Source organism: Eleutherodactylus coqui, chromosome 4 (assembly GCF_035609145.1).
Source record: "Eleutherodactylus coqui strain aEleCoq1 chromosome 4, aEleCoq1.hap1, whole genome shotgun sequence".
Taxonomy (NCBI): domain Eukaryota; kingdom Metazoa; phylum Chordata; class Amphibia; order Anura; family Eleutherodactylidae; genus Eleutherodactylus; species Eleutherodactylus coqui.
In genome coordinates this window covers 34,518,717-34,536,007 of record NC_089840.1, presented here as the reverse complement: position 1 = coordinate 34,536,007, position 17,291 = coordinate 34,518,717, and the positions used below count along the sequence as shown (strand labels likewise).

At 48.0% G+C, this 17,291-nt stretch overlaps 1 protein-coding gene across 3 annotated transcripts; it reads right to left on the bottom strand.

The window, feature by feature from the left end:
* Positions 1-69: 69 nt before the first annotated feature.
* On the bottom strand, positions 70-16,532 carry TTF2 (transcription termination factor 2). 3 transcript variants are annotated; one of them, XM_066599205.1, is made up of 24 exons: positions 16,499-16,532; positions 12,092-12,147; positions 11,899-12,010; positions 11,734-11,817; positions 11,560-11,641; positions 10,246-11,340; positions 10,021-10,147; positions 9,563-9,739; positions 8,975-9,132; positions 8,816-8,897; positions 8,301-8,420; positions 8,045-8,195; positions 6,872-6,977; positions 4,759-4,949; positions 4,471-4,624; positions 4,208-4,299; positions 3,597-3,679; positions 3,391-3,524; positions 3,005-3,175; positions 2,870-2,928; positions 2,466-2,619; positions 2,281-2,363; positions 1,783-1,857; positions 70-359 (listed from the first exon to the last, which is right to left on the bottom strand). In XM_066599205.1, the coding sequence occupies exons 2-24, from the start codon at positions 12,117-12,119 to the stop codon at positions 215-217; spliced, it is 3,663 nt and encodes a 1,220-aa protein (XP_066455302.1). In that variant the 5' UTR covers positions 12,120-12,147; positions 16,499-16,532; the 3' UTR covers positions 70-214. The 3 variants fall into 3 exon arrangements, 2 of the variants coding, with proteins under 2 accessions (XP_066455302.1, XP_066455303.1); XM_066599206.1 differs by lacking the exon at positions 16,499-16,532 and adding an exon at positions 16,315-16,333; XR_010792513.1 differs by having other exon boundaries at positions 338-359; positions 2,258-2,363.
* Between the last annotated feature and the right edge of the window lie 759 nt (positions 16,533-17,291).

The window sequence follows — 17,291 nt, the reverse complement described above, 5'->3', positions numbered from 1 at the left end:
TGAGAAGAGACCTGTACAGTCAGCTACATAGTATATAGTTCTTCCTACGCACTAACAACGACAGAGATATAAATGTATAAAACTTGGCTTTATTACACAACAGATATACAAGAGACGCAACACACTGTACACCATAAATAGAAAGTCTCCAGTATATACAGCCAGCGGGGGGAAAAGGCACTGAACAACAGGTGGAGTGGAGGGGGCTGTAATGCTACACCCCAAACAGCAGACGCAGGTCGGCCAGGGTGAGCTTGGTGAACACACTGCCATTTCCAGTCAGAACTTTCTTGGCCAGTTCCTTCTTCTTCTCCTGCAGCTGAGAGATCTTCTCCTCCACCGTCCCCTGGCAGACGAACCTGCGCAAGATAAGAGAAATGGAAATAATGAGTCCAGCAGAATCTAAGCGAGCGTCTGCAGAGATAAGCACAATAAATACGGAAGTTCTGCTACACATTTCCTTCCCAGAAGAGTAAGAACACGTCTCCGAGCATTTTTCAGCGAAGGAAGGGGACGTGATTTGCCGTAACTCAAATTAAAGGGGTTGTGTCCAAGTTATGTAAAAGGGTCCCCCATGGTAAAAAATAAAGCAGCTTACACCTCTCCCAGCTCGTGACCCACTGGCTTTTCAGGCAGAGATACTTCCAGCTTAACCCCTTAAGAACATGGCTTATTTTGGTCATTGTATATAATTCTTGCATTTTCGCAATCATACCAACGCGCAAAAAAGTACCAATAAAAACTACAGCTCGCCACGCAGAAAACGATCCCTCGTACGGCTGCGGAGACAGAAGAACAAAAATAGTTACGACTTTTGAAAAGTGGAGGTGAAAATCCCCCAAGGACCAAAATAGGCCATGTCTTTAGGGGATTAAGCTGAAAGTCTATCTGCCTGAAAAGCTCATCCTGAGGCTACTTGCACACAAGTGCGACTCTCTCGTGAGTGGTGTGCATTGCGAGATGCACAAAACCCAGGCGAAGATGAACTCCATTCTTTTGAGTTATTCACATAATCAATTTTGCGATGCTGCAAGGTTGAAAATTGCTGCATGTCCTATTTTTTAACGTTCTCTCGAAAACACCTCACCCATTGTTCTCAATGGGATCTTTAATGACATTGCATACACTCGCATGTGGTGTGATGTGCATGCAAGCACAATGTGATCATTTCCAGTGAAAACACTTGCAATCCTCTGAAGCACCTGACGATCACAATTTCACAGAAGTGATACGAGGCTTTGTTCATCAAAAACACTTCACCGGTCCTTTTCTCCCGAAGCGGGGAGAAGACGTTACAGCGTAAATGAACTTTTAAAAAAAACTCTGAACATGTCATAGCCACATGTTAAAAGTTTTAATCAGTGGGGGTCCGGGTGCTAAGGCCTCGGTGATTGCTGAAATGAAGGGCTGCAGTGTTGGCTCGAGCGCGGTGCCATTTCGGCTGTCTTGGTTGTTTGCCGGCAGTTGCACAATGTTCTATAGACATTTGTCAGTCTTCAGCCGTGGAGAGGAGCCGACAGGCAACAAAGACAGCTGAAGGGGCACAGCACTCTAGTGAGCGTTATAGTCCTATTTCAGTGATCAGCAGGGGTCTCAGCATCCAGACCCCCACTGATCAAACCTTTTGACATGTCGCTCTGACATTGCACTTTTTAAAAACTTTTGCAGTTACTCTTTAAGGAGCTATGTCCAGATACAGAAGAACAACCACCCCAGAGTTACACCCCATGCACTCGAGTAATACCATGAAACGGATCTATAGGTCGCCAGGCGCCTCCTCACCTGTGGATCACCACATCCTTGCACTGTCCCACCCGATAGATTCGGTCGCAGGCCTGATCCTCCAGAGCTGGGTTCCTGAAACACGAGAAGAAATATCAAGGAACTGCAAACTCAGCAAACCTCAACAAGGACCCCGATATTACCCGTCCCCCATACAACACATCCTCCCTCTGTGTCAGGAAGCAGCGGTAAAAAGCGCCAGTGTGAGGGAGGCCTTAGGATGTCAGAAGGACAGTAAGTACTGAAACTAGGAAGTTGGAACACAGGGATGGACTCTTCCAGTGACTGGTTCAGAAAACTCTTATCCCTTTGTAATTGATCCTGAGCTCCATCATGTCTTCTGCTCTAGTCACATCTGGAGCTGCAACCACAACTTTAAGTGCTGACTGCCACTTGCAATCCATGAGACATGGCAGACTCAACTATGACCTAGCATCAATAGAAAATATTTGGAAAACCCCTTTATTGAACCCACCCCAAAGGTGAAGAGGTTGTTACCAGTGCATGTCCATCAGGAAAAGGTGGTTTCCACCAATCAGATTCAAACCAACACCTCCAGCGCAGAGAGAGACGAGCATGACCTGGGAGACACAGACGTTATTAGTGGCCCCTGACTCCATAGCATGGTGCCTGATGTCACATGACCACTGTAGTGCACGTTGGGAATCCCGCAGCCTTCCTACCTGGGGTCCTCGGGGGTTGTTATTGAAATCTTCCACCACATCCATCCGTGATTTAGGATTGATGGAGCCATCGATGGTGGCATAAGAGATCCCGATGCGTTTTAGATGGACGGCCACAATCTTCAGCATGCTGGTCCACTGCGATACGATGACACTGCAAACAAAATGCCCCCGATTTCATTCATAGCTAGAAGCGGGAAGCGGATCAGAAACTAACATGCCCACCATTAAAGCTTACAGAGAGGCAGTAACACAGCTTTGGCAGACTCCGCATGACTGATCTGTTAGGTTGAGCAGCAATACCCCAATAACCCCCGTACTGCCAGAGAAGTTAACTTTATGGTGAAGGGCTCTGATAACAAAACTTGCGAGAGCCAACATGGGTCCCCAGAAAGAAACCTCACCTCTTCTGGAGAACAGCGCCAAAGCTTATGGTTCTCAGCTCAGAGATAAGAGCGTCAATCTGGAAAAAGACAGACGAGAGCGTTGAGATCCTGACCGTGACATCATTGACTATACATGACCGCAGTTTTCCTCACCTTGGTGCTTCCACTCTCACTCTCAAATAGTTCAGCCTGGAAGTTTGTTCCATTTAGGGAGACCATGGATTTAGGGTCCGGGCTCTGTAGGTCACACAAGGTCATGGCACTAAGCTGCTCCTCCAGGGTCAGACTAAGCCCCTCGTTCTTCAACTCAAGCTGGTCCAGAGTCTGGGGAGAGATATGTGGTCAGATCATTCCCACCAAAATCACCAACATCCTCTTCATCATACTGTGGATTATATATCTCATGAGCAATATGAAGCTCAGCCAATGAGGTGCCTGGGATGGCTCTGGTACCTCATTATCACCACACGACCTGAATTTTCAATGGCTGCTCTAGGAGCCAATTGTCCACTCACACAGCCAACCTCCGGGACACTCACCGTCTTCAGAAGAGATAGGTGGCAGCAACATTGGCGTAGACGGAGCAGAAGTGACAGGATGTGGACAGCGCTGGATCCCTGGGAGAGCGGAGGGGCCGACATGTCGCCCTGACTAGGGCCGAACTCCTGAGCAACTGTCAAAAAGGAAGAGTTCAATAGAGGGACAACTTAAAACAGTGAGGTTTGAGTCATGAAGTGTCTGGTACCTCTATCAAAGGGATTATCTGTTCCCCTGAGTGCTGCATAAGATCCGCCCTCTTGTCTCTTCAGGTAATTCTGCAGCGTTGATCTAAGAAGAGGAGAAACAGCTGTGAAAAAGAAAGACAAAGATAACCCCTCACCCTCTACCCGCCGGCCGCTCACTTTTTACCCATACACCCGGCCCCTACCACGCCTTTCTACCCCATACACCCGGCCCCCACCACGCCCTCCCCCGTATAGCCACACCCATCACACCTTCCCCCATATACCTGCACCCATCACACCTTCCCCCATATAGCCACACCCAGCACACCTTCCCTTATATACCTGCACCCACCATGCCTTCCCCTATGCATATATTCCTATTCCACACCACCTCTGCTCGAGCCAACCCAAACAACCAATCACTGTGAATCAGTTAACCCAAACAACCAATCAGGTTGCGAATGGTGTGGAATTTATTAATACACTTCCCCCAAATACCTGCATCCAGCACAATTGCTCTCGTATCCACTACACTCGACTCTACCAACCATGCACATCATGCAAATACTACCCCCCAGTAAAGTACATCAGCTGGTGGACCCCAATATAATGATCGGAGACTCCATCTCACCTGGAGCGAGCAAATATCACATCGTACACAGCCCGTTCCTGAGTGGATAGCGACAGCTGATGAAGCTCACTCCTCCTCTGCGGGAGCTCAACCTGAGGGACGTGAATAAAGAGTGTCATTTACATACTGCATGTGCTGAACCCCAAGACCTGTACACATTGGGTTCAACAAGCATACAGGTAGTAGAGCATAGACCCTGCGGGCTCCACGTGTACCTTCCCGTATACACATATAGTGTATAATCCCCAGGGGCGGTTATTTACCAGGGGTCGCCCGGTGTGGTCCAGCTGATCTTTGGTCCTCCGCAGCAGTAGGCTCTTGGTTAGGATGGTCAGGCGCTCTCCCCCCTTCCTGCTGCCGTTGTCCACCTGACTCTTCCACAGCTTAAACTCATCGAAAGGGGAGCAACGCAGGAACCTACAGAGAGACGAGTCATCTCCATTGTCATCCAATGCTGACCACATGGACCGAAGGTCAGGTCAGTTAGCCCCTTATGTAAATCAAGACAAGATCATGTGACCACTGTATGGTGCTGGGTACCGGTCACTCACCGCAGCAGGGAGTAGAGGTCCAGCAGGTTGTTCTGTATGGGGGTTCCAGTTACTGCCCAGCGGGCCCCGGCTCGGAGCTTACACACAGCGATGGATGTCTGCACCTTGGGGTTCTTAATGTTGTGAGCCTCATCCAGAATAATGCGGGCCCAGGCAAGACGTAGCAGAGGGGAAGAAGAGGCCGCCTGGTCCTGAAAATAGGGATCTCTGAAAGTAATTCTATCGCAGTGCATTCTGGGAGATGTAGCATTTAAACCAGGAGTGCACAGGGGGCTTAATAAGTACATCTCCCATAATGCAGGACAGATAAGGTGTCTAGAGCCGGAAAGTGAAAACTAGCAGAACTATGCTTGCAGCTCTAGGTTAATGGAGTGAAGGACATAACTACAGCTCTGGATGAAAAAAAAAGTTACACACGGTGTTAGCCAGTAGAGCAAAATGTGATTATTCTCAGTAAGGCAAACCAAATATGATACCTTTTAATGGCTAACAAAAAGACACGTTGTTATAGCAAGCTTTCAAACCTATTCAGGGTTCTTCCTCAGGCATAGAAGGATGAAATCTGAAGAGGCATAAATGAGGGGGTACCTAAAAGAAACAGGAATCATCTTCTGGTGGGTGGGGGTTCCTAGTACAGGCTTCTGTTGCTAGGCGAATGTCGGCAGAGCCCTCCTGAGGCGGTATGCCAGCTGACAAACTGTTCGGGATGAGAGGAGGACTAAATACTTAAAAGTGGTTCTAAGGGAAAATACTATTGGACTTATCCCTAGGATAGGGTATCAATTATTGACTGGCTGGGGTCCACTGCTCGAGACCCCAGCCGATCAGGGACCCACAATAAGTGAGGACCCGTAACGTGGGTTGTGGGCTCACGTATTTTGGCCAAAATATCAGTATTTATTAGTAACATGCAGTGCAGCTTTGAATGCTGGGGAAGCCCAGGGTGCTAGTGCCAGTGTGGTTCACCTTTGAGGTGCAGGGCAGCCTGCTGGTTTCAGCTATGGCATCATTAATAGGTTGTAAACCTGCATTGGTGCACTACACGTACCATGTGGTCTGACACCCTGTATCTATCTTTCTGTGCAGGAATAAAGAATAAGTAGCCACCCCCTCAATATTTAGGAGAGTTTGTGAGTGGCTGACTCATCAGTGTCCTCACATGTGTTTCTTGCTCGTCTGTTTAGCATTCTGGCTCTCTACATGTTGGAGGTTACATGGTGTATAAACCTGCCCTCTTGTATCAGCATATCAGTGAGTATATGGCTGCTTTCTGTGATAGATACGTGATATTTTTTTTTGTCTGTATGATACTTCCCTTTCTGTGATTTTGACCCTGGTGTAGTGGTCGGCGTTTGTAACTACAGGTGAAGCTTCCACCGATTTCGATGAGATAGATCATCAATTATATTTTCCCTGAAAACCCCTTTAAGTATTTAGTCCTCTTCTCATCCTGTTCTGTGCTTTAAGTGCAAATTAATCACACCATGTCTGAGCCCTCTTATGTGTACTTATGCTTCTTCAGATTTATCCCATCATGCCCAATGCAAAATCCTAAGTAGATTTGAAAGCTCGCTAGAACATCATCTCTTCTTATTAGCCATTAAAAGGTTTAATATCAACAAGATTACTTTGTCTATGAAGCAGCAATCACACATGGGGGGCGCGATATGGGGCAGGGGAACTTCGGCCTGATATCACACTTGCAAAAGTACCATTTTTCACCCCACGGCAATACATTTTTGTATGGCCATGCGTGAAAAGATAGCAACCACTTCCCATGGCATGCGAGTGCCATGCGGTTGCTTTCAAGGTCCCATTGAAAGCACCCCCACCGAAATAAAAAGCATGTTGCGATTTTTTTTTCCGCATCACAGCACTGAAAAAAACCCAAAAACACGCTGTTATGAATAAATCCATTCAGAAGAATGGATTTCTTATTAGTACGAGTTTTGTAAGCATCACGTAAAACCTGCGTGATAATCTTGTTCATGTAAAGAAGTGCTTTCTACGAACAATCACATTTTGCAACTCTGAAAGTGACGCTACTCAAGATCAGTCCAAGATGATGGATTTATACAGTCACTCAGCGGTGTAGATGCAGTCCGTCACCCACCTCCAGGTCCTGGTCTTTAGCCGGTGCGTCCCCTTCCTCTTTTTTGGCAGGAATCTCCTTAGCCACCAGGCTGTAGGTGGTGACCACGATGTCATACTGCGCCAACCTAGACGAGAGGAAACACAAACAAATGACAACCCTGGGAGCAGCTTTACACAGAAACAAGGCTCCTACACTAAAGGCTTCCCATTGTTGATCTCCCTGGATATCATGCGATCTTACTTCTTGGAGGGATCCGGTAGTCCAGGAACGGACAAAACGATAGTCATACCCCCTCCATTAATTTCAGTGGGACTGCTGGGGGTAGCAGAGATCAAGCGCTCAGCCATCTCCAGCTATTAAAATGAACACATCTGCAGCACTAACATGTAACCACATCCCTGGATGCACCAAACCCGCGTTCTCAAGATAAGTGGGAGTCCAAGAAATCAGAACCCCACCGATCAACAAGTCAGTTGTTGTTAAACAACCCCTTTAATACTCACAGCAGAGTTTGTTACAATTGTATCGAGTATAGACAATCCAGTCTAATATATAATAACAAATCTGCTTCTTATGGGCTTACTTCACAGCAGATGGTCTACACTGATACATTGTAACAAATTCCCAGCTGTGACGTTCGGATGGGTTTTTAGCTTTCCCCATTCACTGACAGCATGCAAAGATCTAGAAAATCACGAGGTACGGAAATACAAAGTGGATTAGAAACTTCTACAGTTTATTTGCAGTCATTCATCCACACAGCCGAGTACACAGACATGTGAATATCTAGATCTCCGAGGACGCTCTCTCCTTGACGGTCAGAACAAGTAATTCTACATATTCTGCCACTGAGCAGATGAGAAAAGTGAGAAGTTGCGCTGTGCGGGAAGTGAAACTTCCTGAATTTGTTTTGCTCGGAATCAGAATATATTTTTAGGTTTTCTGACAAAATACAGTTTAAAAAAGTTCTGATTCTTCTTCACGGTAAACGAATAAAATGCCCCAGGCCAACGCTGGGTCACATGACTGTCAGGAGCCCGGTGGAGCAGCCTGTGACGTGTTAAGGCCTGAGTGTTCTTTCTACTCCGGGCTGGCCCTGTTTGCATGAAGCTTTTTTTCTCCATTTAGGGCACACAACGAGAAAAACCTCATCAGCCTCTAATATTGGATGAACAATCACGATCCACTTACGTCTTACAGTTCTTCTCCCGATTGGCGCCATGATAAAGGTAAACCCGCAATCGTCCGTCACGCACTCTCTTCTCTACTTCCCTCTTCCAATGATGAACGAGAGAAGCCGGACAGATGATGAGGGTTCCACGGGATACTGTCAAGGTGGAGTCTGGGAACAGAAGGGAATGACGGTCAGTGATCCCAGGCTAACAGAGCAGTTAACCCTGATAATGCAGACATCATCAGAGAATAGCAGGGAACCCCCATCATGCACCTGTTTTAGAGATCCAAGACTCTAACTTCTCCTCCTCTTCCTTCTCGGACTTCTGCTGCTGTTTCTGGGCCAGTATGAGGGCGATCATGGTCAGCGTCTTGCCCAGCCCCATGTCATCCGCTGCAGAGACAAGAATTATAGATCACATCCGTGCCTCACGTATCCATCATCAGCAGGGGTGTAGTTACTACAGAAGCAGGGCAATGTCTGTGGGCCCCGGTCCTGACCTATCTCTAGCTACATGAAAAGAATTTGTCTGTCTGCCTCCTCCACTAGGGGAGCTATTTATCTCCTGGGTTCTAAAAACATACAGAATGATGGGAAATTCTAATCTTTTTAAATAAAGATACGCATTCAAAATTAAGATACGCAGTAAATCCAGTTGTAGTGGGACACTTTTGCTTTCCCCCTTTTGAGGTCCATTCTTAGCTTTGCTCTGGGGCCCTATGATTTTTGGGTTCACTCCCGATCATCAGGTATGTGTAAAGGACCGACTATAAACGGCTGTCACTTACCCAGAACCCCTCCCTGTGGCTGTTGCGTCTCCCTCCATTGAAGCCAGGCCAGGGCTTGTTTCTGGTGCAGGAGCAGCGGGACCTGGAATAGGAAGCAGTGATTACACTGATGACTTGCCAGTAATACAGGAAGAACAAAACCGGAGGTGGGCATGTCACCTTCAGTCCTCGGGGGTCTTCTGCGATGGTCTCTGGACCGGGGCAGGACTCCAGACTCTTATGCAGGTGATTGATGGCCCCGCTTGTTGCATTTATAACAGCAAAGAGTCTTTCCTCAGTCATCCGGCCGCCATAAAGACTCTGCCACTGAGGAGTCGCTAAGGAGGACAACAAAGGACTTCAGTCAATATGAAAGGTGATGGCTCAGTAGGAAAGTGGTGAAGCAGTACAGATCATGTCTCTAGCAATGGTGCACCACCTGGAACTACAACACCCACCATGTTCTCGTAGCCTCTATTACAATATGGCAGTGGTGTATAACCTCCAACATGTCCTAATAGGTTGTAGTTGCTCAACAGACGGAGAGATACAGGTTGCACACAACAGGAATCTACAGACTAAGGAGTAGACGCCAGGTAATTCATACAGGTGTGATGTCGAGGGATACAGAATAAATCTGGCATATGGACGTCACCCTAAAACTCCTCCCACAACTGCTGGATGAGAGTTCAAGATTGTGAACTGCTCACAATGCTGTTCGCTGTGATCCCCCCCCCCCCCACCACCACTAAGTGTTGCCGGTCTCACCTGCGTACAGGCTGCTGTAGTTCTGGCTCTGAGTTACTCCTTGGAGGCCCAGGGTGCTGGGAGGAAGCTCATGGAAGCTCAAAGGCTTCACCCCTCGATTTCCCTCCACCGCCGCGGGTCTGAGGAATGCGTTTCCAGGGTCAGGCTGAATCTTTTGTCTTGTCTCTTGTTCTTTACCTGAGAAGGAAGAGGAAAGTTAATAAAAACGGTATTTGCCCAACACTAGCGCCTTACTTGGCTCCATTGACACCAGCCTTCCCGCTTGGCACCATCTCACCCGACACTGGTACTTGCCCTACACTGGCTAACCTCCATCACCATCTGACTCCGGCCTCTCCACTTCCCTAGCACCATCCTTGGCCAACACTGGCCTCCCCCATCCGACAGCAGCTTCCCCAGCACCATTTTCACCTGACACTCCCCTTATTCAAAACAACCCATCCCAGCACAGTCTTTACCTGCTTGGGCCACAGTTTCAGAAGATAGAGACAGAGTCCCGAGAACATCTTCCAGGTCCTGCACTTGTTTCAGGAGTCGTTCTCCTCCATCCGGCAGTGCCTTCAGGTTCACTGTTGCTAGAGTAACCTGAAATACACAAGAGATAAGAGTCAATGACACCACATTGGGGGTAGGTTTGATGAGGACTAAGAGCACAAATCAATTATCAAGGAGCTCCTCCTCACCTTCTTCTGCTGCAGCTGAGCCGAGAGCATAGAGTACGTGTCAGCCGAGCTCTGACCCTCTGCCTGAGGAGTGAAACCCGGGAAGGAGGTTATGGTTCTCTGTTTGCCTCCCCCTGAAGTCCTCAGCGCAGACGCTTTATCCTTTCCAGGTTGGGAACTCACAAACACAATGTCATCATCATCATCCTCCTCCTCAGGTCCCTGCCCAAGATCAGAGTGTTTGATAGTGGTTACCCCTGAGGTCTGTTCCTTCTTCTTGATCTTGAGTCCAGCTGGCAGCTCCTTCTCCCTCCATCCTTGGAATGACACTTCTTCACAGTCCTCCACAATCTTCTGTTTGCCATCACTAGGAAGCTGTGGCCACTTAACCTCGGAGCTCCTTGTTGTGTCCTCCAGTCTCTTCTCCACAATGGCCACTCTGCCATCGGACATGTTCACAGTCTTCTTGTTATCAGTCTTAGCATCATTGTTCTCTCTCACTCGGTCATTACTGAGGTTTGCCACCTGGTTTTGGGGCTTTTTCTCCTCACCGCTGTTCTTCAGTTCCTTATTTAAGGTCTTATCTTCACCGCTTTTCCTTGCTCCGTTGTCACTGGGGTTTCTCCCTTTCTCTTGGTACTTCACCGACTCACTACTTTTCTTCCAGCTTCCATCAAACATTTCCTCACCGCTCTTCTTCAGCTCTTGATTGGATGTCTTGTTCTCACTACTCTTTGCTCTGCTGTAGTTAGGGTTCATCTCTTTGTTTTGGTGCTTCACCTCCTCACTTCTCTTCCTCAGGTTCCCATCAGTCTTTTCCTCACTGCTCTTCTTCAGCTGTTGATTGGATGTCTTGTTTTCGCCGCTTTTCCTTGCTCCGTCATCACTGGGGTTCCTCCCTTTGTTTTGGTGCTTCACCTCTTCGCTGCTCTTCTTCCGGTTCCCGTCAGGTCTTTCCTCACCGCTCTCCTCAGAGCTGCACCTCCGCTCTTCACTGATCTGTTTCCAGATGGCAGGTTTGGGGCCCTCATTGATCACTTTGAAGGGATTTCTCGGAGGTTTCTCCGTCTTTTCTGAGGGAAGATCACATCTTGACGTCACTTTGCACTTTGACTCCTGGAAGAGGAAGGGGATCACACTGGATGAATAAAGTACCACCTCGACTACACAAGTTCAGGAAAGTCCAGAGACAACGAATAGGGCTGCGAGATTGGCTTCCACAACGTATGTCGCCCTGAAATCTGATCTGCCATATCAGTTCTGCGGCAGAACATGGTGGATATACCTCTAACCCTGGGAGAACCTTGATAGCGGCCATACTAATTATCACCTGACCTTCACGACGGTGATTTCCTCCTTCCAGGGGACGCTGCCGCAGAACTTCTTTCCGTCACTCTTCGTACAACGATAGAACAACCTGCAGAGATTAGATATGACAGAAGCAAAATCGTCATTATCGTAGATGACATACATTTCTCTAGTACGCCGCAGGATGGACGATCGTCTCACCTGTAACCGCCGGAGTCCTGCTTCACCAGAGCCTGCAGATCCATCGGAGCGTCATCATGCAGCAGACAGTGCGATGGTGGCAAACTGGATGGAAAGAAAAGGGATGACATTACACAGGATGCAGGAGAACCGCCAGCACCTGAAACAACCGCCACCCCTACTTACTCTGTGGGCTGCGTATAGGGACAGGCCACTCCGCGGTTGGCTGGGCAGACATAGAAGCTCCTCCCCTTGTTGGGACCCTCGCGTGTCCCAGTTTTCAGCCAACAAACGGCACCTAAATGACCAGCGCGAGAACGTCAGTCACATGACTCAATTAATCACAGTAGTCATGTGTTCCCTGCAGGTTAGGACTTACGGTGTTCGGGGCAGCGAATCTTCTCCATGATGTCACTATGGCAATTCAGGAATGGACTGCGGAGAGGAAAACATTAACCCCGTAGTGACCAGCCTATAGCATTTTTACATCCTGCAGCTGCATGGTATATATGAAGGGAGATAATACAGCGATCGCCCTCTATACGTCGTGGCTGCAAGCTGTTTTTTTACAGCCAACACATGGCGGCAAGAGCTCCAATAAACCACGCAGCTCATCGAAGCTGTTAACCGGTACTATTGTATCTTGTCTACACCGGAAGTAGGTGTGTAGACATGGACAGCAGTAGGGAAGAGCGAGGCTGACAGCTGTACACGCCCCTCTGGCATGTATGCTTCCTAGCAGCTGGCCTCTGCAGCACGCCATGTCAGCTGCTGGTGACCCTGTTACTCTTCCCCCGCTGGCAGTCTCAGACTTTTACAGCTGCCTGCTCCTGCCAACCCTGTTAGTGTCCTGCCGCCGGCGGTGGGGTGGCATCTCCCTAACATCTGCGGAGGTCTCCCATGGCGTCCTCTGTCCATGTTGAAGCTAGGACCCCCCCCTCTCCACCCCATCATCTTACATGTTCCCATGCTGTCCGCGTTGAGCTGCCTCCGAACTGTGCTGTTCAGGGCCCTGCTGTGCTGCCTCATCGACGGTGCCGCCTTCAACGCGGTCACTCTCCCCATTCTCTCTGCGGCCGCTGCAGAGGGGGACCACTGTGACTCTACCAACCTTAGCGGGGGCAGCTTCAGGGCAGGCCCGCTTCCAGCGGCATATATGTGTGGGGCCCGGGAGGATGAGGCAGGAGGTCCCGCTCAGGAGGGCACGTCTGCGGAAGCCAATCAGCCACTGGGGGGGCGTGTCCTTCAACTCAGGACTGCTAAAGCATGTCTCCATCCATTATTCTGGTGGAGACAAGATACAACAGTACCCTGTTAACCATTTAAATGCCGCTGTCAATGAGATCGTAGGGAGCCGTGCTCAAAGGCCCTAGAGCTGTTTTAGCAATATGCCTATCAAGCTATGCCTGTGGGGTGAACCAAAAAGAAGGTAGATTTTTGCAAAATTTATTTACATATACAGAAAAAAGAGAGGCAATAATTACCTCTATTTTAAAAGACAAGGTGATATGCAACGCGTTTTGGCATCTCAGACGCCTTTATCAAGCATACAATAACATTATAACCCTGCTATAAATAATGTAAAAGGTTTTTTTTTTCTTGTTTATTGTTATCTTTACCCGTTTTTTTGCCAAAAAACTGGGGTATCCCCTAAAAACTGCAGCTCTCCAAGGATTTGGATAAGTGGAAGAAACCTCCAAAGTTACTATCTTAGAGCCCACCAGGATTTGAGGTGCAGGCGGGGTTTTTGAATAAGTATTCCGCCAGGAACCGGGTAAGTTGAATTTGATTTTTTTTACTATTTTTTGGTGCTTTTTTATGACGTGTGAGGTGCTCTCCCGGATTCTTTTTTTCATTATACTGCAGGAGCGATCAAAGCATCGGCAGTTGTTGGGACTAAAAAAAAACCTGTAAAAATAAGATCAATAAAGTTTAAAGGGGTTCTGACATCAAAAAAAAAAATTGTACTCACCTTGCCTGGCCCGATCGCCAGGCATGTCCCCTCCAGCCGGCATCTTCTTCTGTGCCTTTAAAGCAGAGCAGGAGCGGTCAAAAATACCGCTTCCTGCTCTGGTCCGTCCGTCAGGCACTTCCAAGGTGAACGGACGGACCGCCCACAGCAAGCACGTCACAAGCAGTGCTTGCTGTGGGCGGCCCGTCCGTCTTGCTGAACTCCGGAGTGCTGCGCATGCGCAGTGGAGACGCAGCCTGTCCTGACTCGTCAGAGGGCACCTCTCCACTGCGCATGCGCGCGATCCCAGAGCGGCGCGGCTCGTGCAGACAGAAGAGGAGGAACAGCGCCTGCCGGGAGATGACCCCCCGATGTCAACAACAACAGAAGAACAGGTAAGTGTTATCTTTTTATGCTTTAGCAGCCATTAAACCATGGGTTCCCTGGGTCCATTAGGCAGACCAGGGAACAATGGCTGCTAAAGCATAAAAACATTATTTGTGTCAGAACCCCTTTAACTAATTAGTAAAACAAAAAAAGGAATAAAAGTTTAAATCACTCCCTTTTGCCATATCTATAATAAAAATTTAAATCATAAAACAAAAATACATATTTGGTATCGCCGCGTCCGGAAAAGTCCGATCTATCAAAGTAGTGCATTATTTCACCCGCAAGGTGAACGTCGTCTGAAAAAAAAATAAAGAACGCCAGAAATGCACTTTTTTGGTCACCCCGTCTACAAGAAAAAAATGCAATAAGAAGTGATCAGAATGAACAGGATGTCACACACAAAAAAAAGAGCCCTGGAACAACTATGTGGATGAAAAAATAAGAAAGCCATGGCGCGCAAAAGATGGCGGCAGAAAATAATTTTTAAAAATTAAATAAATTTGAAAAGAAATAAAGTAGTATAAGAAAAAAAAACAACCACTATACAAGTTTGGTATCGTAGCAATCGTACCGACCCATAGAATAAAGTTATCAGGTCACTTTTGTTGCAGTTTGTGCGTCGTAGAAACAAGATGCACAGAAAGATGGCAGAATTGTATTTTTTTTTTTTTCATTTTACTTCACTTAAAATTTAAAGGGGTTGTCTCGAGGAAGCAGTGAAATTTTTCTTTTTGCCCAGTCCCCCTTATTAAGCAAACATTACTAAGCCCCCCTGTAAATGACTTTTCTAGCTGGTTTGTACTTACAGTTCCAGCGTTTCAGCAACTTATAAAAAGTTTCCCCAAGATAGCCGCCGGCTCTTTTCCCTTCGCTTGCTGTAGCCCGACGTGCGCGCTCCTGAGACGCTAATGTGAGGGGTTAATTCTAGATTTTCCCTTCTCTTAGAATAAAATACATTTCATTTCTTCATTTTCCAAGCTTACTTCTTATCTGTCCTGTTCTGGCTATATGACCCTGAATATGTTCCCATATGCCTTATCAGTTCGTTCTCATGTGTTTTCATCCCTGAGAAGCTCACTCCCTTCTAAGAAGCGTCCAAGGACATTAGGTTTTGATACAGTTGTCACCGGGCGTTGATATATTGTTCATGTAGGAGACGTCTTTGAAAGATATGTATTGTTAATTAAAATTTGCAGATGTTTAGCGGCCTTGGGCATGCGCACCAATCAAATAACTACGTCAGCAAACCTTTTCTATATCTTCTGTAACTCTGAATAAACGCTCACTTCACTATATGACAATCCATGATGCATGTGACTGTCTATTTTGCGTCATCCATGAGTACTCATATCTAAAGACCAATTAGGAAGCAGACAGCATCAGCTCAACGGTCTGAGTTTGACCCTAACGCTACCAGCTATGTCTCCCTGACAACCAGACGCCCCGCAGCCGCCGACCGGACCCCGGGATTGAACGCGGCCGACCAGTCACCCACCGCCAGGCAGCAGGTAACCGGCGCTAGGCCCCGGCTCCCCCGCGCTAGCCCCCGGCTCCCCCGCGCTACGCCCCGGCTCCCCAGCAGTAGGCCCCGGGGCCACAGTGGTAGGCCCCGGGGCCACAGCGGCAGTCCGTCACGCGTCACCCCCGTCAGTCCGTCACCCATCACTTACCTGGGCGGCGCGGGTGGGCGGCTCTGCACCTTCCTCTATGAGAGGATGGTACAGAATGGCCGCTCCAGCGCGCTCCCTTGCAGTGACAGCTCGTCTGCGCATGCGCAGAAGAGCTGTAGCGGCGAGCACACTGAAGCGGCTCGTGCTCAGAGCAGAAGACCGGACTGCGCAAGCGCGTCTAAAAAAGCAAGCCGCCAGCGAATTTAGACGGAACCATGGCGACGAGGACGCTAGCAACGGAGCAGGTAAGTGAATAACTTCTGTATGGCTCATATTTAATGCACGATGTACATTACAAAGTGCATTAATATGGCCATACGGAAGTGTATAGACCCACTTGATTTCGCGGGACCACCCCTTTAAGTTTTTCAGTACATTAAAGAGCACCATTAAAAAATACAACTCGGCCCGCAACAAACAAGCCTTATACAGCGACGTTGATGGATAAATAAAGGAGTTACGGTTTTTTTAAAAGAGGGGAGGAAAATGGAAAAAAAAACAAAAAGGGAGTCATCATTAAGTATCGAGTGCGCTGAAGGCGTGGCCACGATACAATCTTTCCCCCAGGAGTCACTTCAGTTCACAAATCACCATTATCTGACAAGCCGAATGTACTCTGACTGCAGTAGAACCACAAGTCTCAGCAGTCCTGGTCACCACAGGCTTGTACTATGGGCTCTGCTGGTGGAAGAAAAGAAGTAACTATAACTAGACCAGCTCCGGCCTGTGGCCCCTGACACACACAGGGCCCCGTCATGCACAGTAGCAGTCTCACCTCTCACAAACCGGCACTTCCACTGTTTCTAAAGCTCCAGCCAATGGGAAAGCGCGTATCGGCATGGCTATGACGTCACGTATCCACCCGCCAATCACCTTTCAGAGAAACGAAGCGTCTTGGATTTCAAATTTCTGAAGCGGCCTCCCCTCAGGCTGGCTAAGGCAAATAACCAATCACATAGCGCATACTCTGACCTCCGTCCCGCCCCCGAACCAATAGTTGGAGCGTACAGTGTGATTGACGCATGGATCGACCAATCAGAAACAAAGACTTTTCCGACACTAGAGGTCTAATGAAAGCTCAGATTATGTCCCCAATGGCGGCTCCAGGACTTTATTAAAGGCACCATATCTGCTAAGCAGTCACGTTAGTTAGGCTTCAAGAAAATGGCGTCTATACCAGGGACATATTAGTCGTCATTATCGTGTGGGCTATGATGGGAAGGAAAACAAGCTCTTGTTTAGCTGCTGCTGTGACACGTGATCTGGTTGCCATGGTGTTCAGCAGTCACACTGCAGATGTCTATATAGAGGCAGGTATCCTGTATGTGTGTGCAGGTGATACATTATTACAGCTACCGTTCAGGAGTCTGGAAAAGCTGGGTGACCCCACTATGTGAGACTGTAACGGTGATTACATTGGACGTCACTTAAATACGGAAAACTGCAACAGAAAGTATACAGGAAGCCGGTTATTTCTCTGTTTTTAACAGTAATGCCGCAATTAGACGGAACGATAATCATGTCCTTCTCTTTCATCATTCAGTTTCAGCCGGCATAAGGCCGGTCTC